This window comes from Condylostylus longicornis, unplaced genomic scaffold (assembly GCF_029603195.1).
Source record: "Condylostylus longicornis isolate FDR11 unplaced genomic scaffold, ASM2960319v2 ptg000005l, whole genome shotgun sequence".
Taxonomy (NCBI): domain Eukaryota; kingdom Metazoa; phylum Arthropoda; class Insecta; order Diptera; family Dolichopodidae; genus Condylostylus; species Condylostylus longicornis.
Genome location: NW_026577974.1, coordinates 328,831 through 338,769, shown reverse-complemented (window position 1 = coordinate 338,769; position 9,939 = coordinate 328,831). Strand labels below are relative to the sequence as shown.

The window sequence follows — 9,939 nt, the reverse complement described above, 5'->3', positions numbered from 1 at the left end:
AAATTCATTTTTTTGTTGTTAATATTAAAATATTTATTTAATAAAATCACAAAATGATTTAGTTCTATTTTGTTTTGCAGAGGTTATAAGTCATTTTAATTGTAGCACTTTATGTTTCACGATTCTGCAATACATTTATTGTTTTTAATAAACTCAAAATTTCATACATTATATATAAATCTTTGATGTTTTGACATAGATAAATCTTGTTTCACTTAGCAAATGTTTATATTATTTTAATCTTAATAATTTTTGCTCATTTTTAAACGAATATCTGCATCTAGATTCATAAATCTTTTTAAACGTGTTCCGTTAAATGGTGAATTACTTCCAGGAGGATACTTTCTCATCTATAAAAATGTAAGAAAACTATGTTATTAAAATATGTATGTTTAGAAAACTTCATTTTACCAAAAAAAATAGTATCTAATTTTTGTTTTTAACTAAATACTCAAAATACAAAATATAGACATGTATGTATATGTACCGATAGGTAGACACATATATATGTATTTTGTAATAGCATAATTTTAAATGCGAACTTATATATTGTACGTTTATATTTACGTCGTTTTACTCTTTAGTTACTTATTAAAAGAGTTAGATAAAATAAAGGTCAAACTTAACATCTAGTATCAATTAACATATACATATACAAACATTTATCCTGTTATGTAAACACTTACAGTACAAAAAAACCCTTACTTTAAATAAAGTAGCGATAATTTGGTAGTTAAACCAAATCTAATTTACCTTAAATATTAAACCGAAAGTTTAATTTATTACCCTGATTTATCTATAGATGAATTAAATTTTTGAATTACTGAATTTTCGAAACCGATGCATACAAACTTAAGTTTGCATTTTAAAAGTTAAAAAGTATTAAATTTTAGTAATAACTAAACGTTGAAACAAATTAAGTTATGATAGTGAAATAATTTTTTATAAAAAATATCTCTATATTTTGTATTTTATTCGAGTTTTTTAACATCTTAGTCTAATTTTTAACAAGTGATATCACTTTTATCATATAATCGTATAAAATATATGTACGTATTTGTGAATAAAGTGCATTATACCTTTTTTGATAAGTTTAATTAGCCAACCTCATAAATTTTTTAGTAGTGGAGTTAATCGTTTTATTTTTGTTTTGGTTAGAGTAGTTATCTATGCAAAGTGGAATATCTGCCAGATTTTGTTTTAAATACATGTATATGAAATTTTTTCATTTCTTTTTTATTCAATTATAATTTAAAGCTGTATTAAAATTTTGTAATTTAAATTTTAAAATATATGTAAGTATGTATATCTTAAAGTCATTATTATTTTGTCAAAATATGTACATATGTAGATGTAATCAAAAGGTTTTTATACAAATGTGAAATAAATTAAAAAAAAATTAAATTTTAAGAATTTAGTTTAAGAAAGTAAAATAATTAAGATTTAGTGCATGAGTTAATATAGTGCATAAGTAGTAATTTTTGATAATATTGATATTGAGAAACATGGTGTATGTAGATATGTTTTTTTTTCAATTAGAATGCACACATCTGTACAAATATGTTAAAAAGATTTGCATTTCAAGTATACCCTTTAAATGAGATTTATTAAGTTTGCAAGAAGGTTAATTACGCATTAAAGAGTTTTTATTAAAAGTATTTCTACATAATTTTAATCAGAATATTAAAAAAAGTGTTGGTTGAAATACATTTTTTTAAAGAAAACTAGATTGCAATAAAGATAAAAGAAAATTATAAAAGTTGAAAAAATATTAAAAGGACTAAATTTTTGTTACTTAAGGAAATGAGTTAAATAAGAAAGATTAAGGAAAAAGAGGAATGTAGTTAAAAGTTTTAAGAACAGTGTAACACATTTTTTTCTGTCATTTTCGACGACGAGAATCCAAAAAGATTTTTGACATAAAATTTTTACAATATTTAAAAACTAATCGTAATGATTTTATTGGAAATTTGGATATGCATTTAATTTGTTGGTAGAAACAATTTTTTTTTACACCTTTATAAGGTTTATTTGAACAGCCTTATTTCTTATGAATTCATATGGTTTTCATTATAGATAAAAAGGATAAAATTTTTCTGATTTTTTTAGTAACTATCAGCAAATCTTAATTTTTTCAAAGTTTCACTCAAAAAGATGAAAACTAGTAGCAAATAAATGATGTTAGGGCAAGTATATACATACATCTAAGAATAATTAAAAATTAAAATTATAAAATAATTATAAATTATATAAACATATAAAAGCCTTTTTTTTAAAAAAATACTAAAAATAAACCTGCAATTCTTAATTTTCAATTGTTCGTTTGAAAATTTACAAATTTTTTTGAAATAATTTAAATTCATTTTAAAATACTAATAAAAAAAAAAAACAAACATAGTTTTAAATTGAATATAAAATATGTTTACATTATGTACCTATTAGTGTTAGAAATTGAATAGAATGATATAGAAATGAGGGTACCTAGTTGGATTTCTCTCTATCATACTTTAATTAGTAAGCATTAAAATTTTAATTAGCAAAGAATTTTTCAAAAGCTTTTTAGGTGTAATGTAGTTTATAAGACCACCAGTATAGTAAAATAAAACTTAGGGCTAAGAAAAAGGAAACTTTAACGTTAGTAGTGTGTCTATTTCAGTTAAATAGGTGTTGTTAACACATCAGACATAATCATATAAATATGTAACTCTATATTTATATTCTAACACAAAATTTTAGTTACAGTCTGTTGGATTTATTTTGATATACATAAATAATATGAAAATATTTAACAAAAGCATTAAACATTGATCTCTGACATTTTAAAAAAATTCATCAAATTATGTATAGTTAAAATTTGAACATAATATTAGATTTTGTCTGTTGTGTGATCTTAGCCCTATGAATTCTGTTCTGTTATAGCATATACATCTTCATACATACGTATGTACATATTTGTGAGTAGATTATATAAATGTATCTGTGTGTATTAAACTCTAATTTTAATTTAGCTTGTTCAAAATTATTTCTTTTTGTTAGCGATGATTTCTTCAGTAGCAAAGCGTTTCTGTAATAATAAAAAATACAATATATTTTTTTTCTCATAAATTTTACATATTTCTACCTTAATCTGTATTAGCATTAAAATGTATACTTATATATGTAATTAAGAAATAATAAAATCATACGTCTAAAAATTTGTGCTATATGTACCGAATCACTGATGTTTAGAACAAAATTTAATTTTTTTTAATTTTACTTTTGTTAGATCAGTTTCAAGATATTATACCCAATCGCCAATATAAATTTTGTATTAAAGTAGTTTACAAAAAACATATTATGCGTACGAAAATTAACAAAGATGACGAACAATAAAGTAATGGAAAGAAATTTTTGAATATAAAATTAATTACTCCATAATTAATAATACTAAATAATTTTAATATTTGATAATATTTTTGTATAAACCCATGTATAATTATTATAATTTTCATAAATGTATTTATAGTTTATTGTCTTTATGTTTTCATTATAGTTCATATTTTCATTATGTATATATGATAGGATATATTTTATATCCTATCATATATCCTACTCGTATATGTACGTATTTATTTAATATCTTGAGATCTATCTAACAGAAGTGAATAAAAACATGTGAAGAAATTTAAATAATTGTTGAATTATATTCATATCGTAAATACTAGTTATCTTTCATTCTATTTTAAAATCACTAAAATGAAGTAATCAATCTTTAAATCATTTATATAATAAGTGGACGAACTTTGTTGACTTTAAAAAGTTAGAAAATTACTTTTTTTTTGTAAGCTAATGTAGAAAAATTTTTCTTAGTTTAAACAGAAGCGATACCAAATAATGATTCATTATTAGGAACGGCGACAAATTTTCACTAAATAAAAACTCCTTCATCTTTAATCAGGTTTAATGTTGAAATTAGTAATTTTTGATCGATTACTAGTCTAATAGACTTAATAAATTAAATTTTAACATGAGCAATTTTGTTCTCTTTAGACATAATTAATAAATAAGTAAATAAATAAATAAATTGAACCAAATGCAATAATTACTTAAGAATTGATAATTTTTTTGGAACTAATGGATGAACATGGAGTTTCCTCCTAGTTATATAAATTATAAAATACATAATATTGTTTTCAGGTCATTGAGCATATAAATTTATTAGTTGTGTATAGCGAAATGACTTTAGACAACTTAAAACTATCAAGTTGTTAACCAATTTTTCCATGGTAAACGAAAATTTTAACTTTTTGTTTTTAGAAAATTCATTTTTTTTTAATTTCATATAATAAATCATTTTATAAATATTATAGTATGTATTATATGAACTAAATATTCAATTGTAAAATATTACACCATTTTAGGCCAATTTAAGCGCGCAAAATTTATTTAGTGTTTCCATATAAACTATACCTTTCCAATGAAATTACTATTTTAAATTTTCTTTTTATCTTTCAAAATTTAATTTTTTATTTTTTTTACCATTATCCTATATTTTTCCTTGCATGCGTAATCTGATTCATCAATGTCCTTATAACAATCAGATTTATAATCAGTTGGTAATGATTGCCCTTCATACTCGCATAATTTGTGCAAAGGTCGGGATCTAAAATAAATGAGACAAATAATCAAAGTTTATTAAATATTCTCTCATATTTCATATGAATTTTTGTGCTTGCTGTAAAACGCGCCTAAAGGTATAGTAATATCAGTAGGGGTATAACTACACCAGCATATGTAAACGATTAATTAAAAGCACTAATTACGTACATCTACTCTCAACTACTCTGGAGTAGAAAAATTTTAAAAGGAAAAAAATAATGAAAATAAATAATGTAAATAAGATATGTTTTTAATCCTATTTAATTAATTTTCAAAAATATAAAAATAGTAATAATCTAAATGTAATGTATAATATCTACAAATGTAAATCTGGAAACTTTTTTTTTATAAAGTTTCATTTCGTGGTGTGATAAATTATCACGCAAGGAAGTGTAGTAAATATTTATTTCAAGTGAATATAAGTTTTATAGAACTCACTTACCGTACTATTAATTTATTCATATTTGAAGGTTTTTGCATTGGACAATAAAACACATCTGGGGTTTTCTTATCGAAAACAATTGATTTTCTCATTAGGTCTTTTTCTTTCAAATTAATTTTATCTCCATATTTTACTTCTTTGTGTTCTTTTTCTTTGCAATTCACTGAATCTGCTAATAATATTAATATAACAGCAAATATAAAATGTTTCATTGTCATGTTTCTATGTTCCATAAATTTATTACTGAAAATAAAACGTGGCATTAGCAACTATTATATTAATTTGTAAACAATACGAGTATTATGTAGATAAGTTTGTTAAGCTAATAGTTATATCATAAATTAATTTTTTTATTTTATTATAATTTTCATTATTATATTATGGATTTCGATTTAAATAGACCATGATGTGACACAAATGGAGGCTTCAAGAAAAAAAATTGTAAATCTAAACTAATGCATTTATTTAAATGCAATAGCAGCTTGTCTTGTTGAAATCTTTCGTCATTAATTGTTTGTTCTATTCATCCAATCACGTCCAAATAATTTTAAATCGAAAAGGCGTCCGATTGAATTGATTTTAGTACAGTTTTCGAGTACCTATTATATCTTCCAAACTTTTTTTGTCGAAATTGAATTTATCTGCTTAAATATCTCGGACAACCCTACAACTTTTGTTCGAAGCAAATGTTGATTTACGTCGTGCGAGGTGCGAGAAGAACTGGGCTGCAACGATTTGGACCGGAAAGTTTTGTTATAAAATGAAGCATAACAAAAGATGGCCAGAATACAAAACTATATATCTTTTTTCATACATCATACTTACAGATGTATACGACAATCAGTTTTAAAAAGTAAATAAAATACCCCTTTTCTTTGTTGACCGAAGAACGAATTAACTTAAAAAATTTTTTTATATACAAATGTACTTATATACGTCTTGTTTTTATATTTGATCAGTTATTTATGTACATTTGTATTAACGCACATTGCAAGTAATGTGTATTATATTATGCATGTAGCTATGCTTGAACATTAAGTTTGTAACAAAGACATTTTACATTGAATACATGTTAAGTATATACATATATTCTTGTAAATCAGTATTAAAATATTTGGGAAACGGAAATGTTTTGCCCTTTTTTAAATTTAAAGTCCAAGTTTTTTATAAAATTGATTACCGTTTTGAATTGTAAATCAATAGATCATACTTCATTTATATATGCATATGCATATGTGTATGGATTGCAAAAATGTTTGTTCAGGTATGTATGCATATAAGAATGTAGGAATATATTGTATAATACTTACATGTAAATGCAAATGTAAACCACAAAATAAATGTCATGTCTTCAGAATAAACAAAATTATTACATAATTACATAATATTATATAGTTATTTAAATACATATAATTTATATGATAATACATACAATATATATATATATATATGTGTATGTATACATACATATGCATGTAAGTGAAATTGTAATTTAATTGGCACTTTTAGTAAGTATAAGATATATGTTTTTTTTTTCATTTTATTTAACATGTTTTACAAGAGAAGATCAACACCCAATCGATATTAATAATACGAAAAATATTCAAATTTTTTTAAGTCCAAAGGAATCATTAAACGAAAAATATCACGACAAACCATTAATAAATAAATAAGTAAGTAAGACAGTTATTTCATTTTAGCAAATTCAGAAACAAATACCTATAATGTGATATTGTATCTTACGATCTCACCTTGTCAAAATCAATTCACGATACTATTATTAATGCCTTTAGTTGTGTTTTAATTGTATTAAAATTCAAATATATGTATGTATGTACCTACATACATTTGAAACAAGTATAATTACGTCATCCATTTCTTAATTCATTACCTAGAAAAGTTAGTGACTGAAGCTTTTGAATTTCTTATTTTTTTCCGCTAATGGCAATATAACGTAGGTGCATGCTACTTCGGCATACACACATGCATACATAAATATACACAATAAGCATTCATAAAACAAACAAAAAATTTTTAGTTTTTTTTTCAAGTCCAATCACAAAAAAATGATTTTATTTCTTTCCAATTTAACCGTTTGTATCTATGTTTATCGACAAGAAATCATAGAAATGTAATTTTTTACCGTTGCTTTTATTGTTTTATTAAGTTTTTGTATAGAAAAAATAATATAATAGGTAGGAAAATATACGCACTTTATTCAAACCAGCAAAACCAGGTTTAACAATTTTCTTTCTTTTTTTTAATCTCTTTGCACAACTTGAAACTGCATTTAACTCACCAATTAAAGCCACAAGAGTTTTTAACCAACTAAGTAACATAAACTCTATATCAGTTGTATATATAATATCAGAATACAGGTAAAAAAGTATTTGATACTTTTTCCTCGGTATGATTCAACATTAATAATTAAAGTCGACTTGTATTAAGCCGTTCAAATAAGCAGATACAAATTATAAGTAATTGTGTATGTACTCAAAAAGTTATATTTTTGGTTTTGCTATTTTAACTCTTCTTATACCATTTTTAATTCTTTGACATTTGAGTTAATGAATTAAAAAAGAGCTGCCATTTTGCTTGTTTGTAAATTTTGAACGATTTTAACTAGGTTGATACGTTTTCACTGCATTATTAATATATATGTATTTGATTCTTTCGCTAATAAAAAGGTATTGTTAATAATTTATTGTTACGCATAACTTAAATAGAGAAACTCATTATTTTGAGAAGTCTTATATGTAGCCTTATATATTTGTAATCGAGAACCTGTCTATAAACGTATGTATAAATTTTTGTTCAGTGTTGAGCTCTAAGTTGATTTAGAGTTCATTCGTCCCAAATGTAACGAAAAAGAAATTGAGTTAAGCTCGCCAAATTTTCACAAGTATGATTATGTAAGCGTTACTATTTTGGGTAGCTGATATCCATCTTTTAAAATTACAAAGCATGTCTTAAAAATTTAGAAGATATAACATTGTAATTTTGCCCCAGCGAATATATTGTTAGGGCTAATGTGTTTGATAAAAGTCATTAAAATTGCAGTTGACATATTTGATCATGATATATGATCAAATAACTTTTGAAGTTCTATAAAATCTTAAATACTATTAGGGCTACAGCACGAAATTTTGCTAAAACAAATATAGTATTTTCGGTATATTAAAGCTCTTACGTATATAGTTGCTAAAATTGCATAACTCATTGTGGTAGCTGCTACATAATTTCGAAAGTAATTTGATCCTATATTAGAAAATATAGTAGAAAGTATTGAAACAACAGTCTTGTAGTTTTACACTAACGATTCCATCGTTTTGATCATAGCAATGGTCTATAAAGTAGCACTTTTCCCCTCAATAAGTGAAACTTCTGCTTTTAAAAACATTCTATGTACTAGGTTGTTAAAATTACTTACATTCATATATCAAAATATTTCAAAGATTGCATAGAATTCAAAGATTGATCGGACCCATCGCAACTTCCATAAAGATAAAACTTCTGTATCAACCACACAAATTTCATTTTATACATTTTTCTAAGTTTTTAACTAAACACATCGCTTATAAACAATAAGCATAAGCCTTTTATAAATACAAATAATTTTGCGCACTTACCTCTTCTTCTAGATTATGACCAGCAGCGATTTAAGAAAATTATATGGATGGGCAAGAACCAGGTGAGAGTTCTCAACGGCATTTTGACGGGTCACTGCAGGCTTAGGGGACACCTCAGTTGGCTGGGCCTGGAAAATGATCACACTTGCAGATTCTGTGGGGAGTATGGAGAGACCTCGGTGCACCTCCTAGGGGAGTGTGATGCTCTTGCTCGTAGGAGAGGGAGGGTGCTGGGAGGCTCTACTCTAACGGTCTTCTGGTCCTCACAAGTTGCTTGAGTTCATCAGGAGGGTGGGTCTCGAGCGTGAGTTGTAGAGCATGCCCCGCACTCGGATAGGGGCGCACAATAGATCCTTATACGTTGGCGCGATGCACTGTTGTCCCCGTTATACAAATCTACAAATCTACAAAAAAAATCTACCTCTTCTTCTGTGAGCTGGTCAGTTAATCCAAAAACTCAATTTTCATTTACAAAGGCAACATAGGGGCAGTCAGAAAACTTAAAAAGGATTCACTACTTCGAGTCTTTTCGATTTAAATTAAAGACACAATACATTTTTTGTTTCTGTTTTTAAGATGTTAAGTTTTTATATTTATTATCATATATTTTATATGTATATGTTTCATAATCTTTTTATAATTATAATCCGATATATATATGTAGTATTATTTAAGTATAGCATTACAGGTTTTACTTTACATATATAAATCTATATTTTAAATTTGAATTAAATTTTAAAATAATATTTTTTTTATTGGTTCTAATACAATAAATGTTGTTATTTTTTCTTGTATTTTTGTTGATGTTCTTAATTTATTTTGTTTCTTGAAGAATTAAATTGTATAATAATATTGATTGTATATCATTTAATTTAATGTATATCATTATTTATTCTTTTTTGTGAGTTTTTTTTATTCTCGTTTCGATGATGTTTCTTTTTGCAGTTTTGGGTATTGTTTTTAATTTTTGTATTGATGTTATAATTTTTAATTTAATTTTCTTCTAATATATTTTCAGTAAATAAATTGTATCTTACCTTTTATTTAAATAATTATTAAGTGGGTATTGTTTTTATTAAATTTTACTTATAGATTAATAAATAATAAATTTTTATATTTGTATATATATATATATATATATTTATAATTATACTTTTTTTGTTTATTAACTTTTTATACTTAGTTAAATAGAGTTTATATCTTATAGCTAATAATAAATATTTTTTATAT

At 24.3% G+C, this 9,939-nt stretch overlaps 1 protein-coding gene across 9 annotated transcripts; it reads right to left on the bottom strand.

The window, feature by feature from the left end:
• Window positions 1-13: 13 nt before the first annotated feature.
• LOC129615142 (uncharacterized) lies at window positions 14-7,529 on the bottom strand. Of its 9 annotated transcripts, XR_008697436.1 has the most exons (6): window positions 7,294-7,422; window positions 5,081-5,323; window positions 4,519-4,642; window positions 2,941-3,064; window positions 1,080-1,257; window positions 14-350 (listed from the first exon to the last, which is right to left on the bottom strand). XR_008697436.1 is itself a non-coding variant. In XM_055530228.1 (4 exons), exons 2-4 carry the CDS (start codon window positions 5,311-5,313, stop codon window positions 243-245), a joined length of 465 nt encoding a protein of 154 aa, XP_055386203.1. In that variant the 5' UTR covers window positions 5,314-5,323; window positions 7,380-7,529; the 3' UTR covers window positions 14-242. The 9 variants fall into 9 exon arrangements, 6 of the variants coding, with proteins under 6 accessions (XP_055386203.1, XP_055386196.1, XP_055386220.1 ...); XR_008697438.1 differs by lacking the exon at window positions 1,080-1,257 and having other exon boundaries at window positions 258-350; XR_008697437.1 differs by lacking the exons at window positions 14-350; window positions 1,080-1,257 and adding an exon at window positions 1,285-1,309.
• Between the last annotated feature and the right edge of the window lie 2,410 nt (window positions 7,530-9,939).

Bases quoted from the DNA above. Each gene is read 5' to 3' on its own strand.
- LOC129615142 (XM_055530228.1), bottom strand. From the start codon at position 5,313: ATGGAACATAGAAACATGACAATGAAACATTTTATATTTGCTGTTATA. The intron at 4,643-5,080 runs GTAAGTGAGTTC...CATTTATTTTAG, and splicing joins ATGAATAAATTAATAGTACG to ATCCCGACCTTTGCACAAAT. The intron at 351-4,518 runs GTAAAAAAAATA...ACATTTTTATAG, and splicing joins AGGAAAAATATAGGATAATG to ATGAGAAAGTATCCTCCTGG.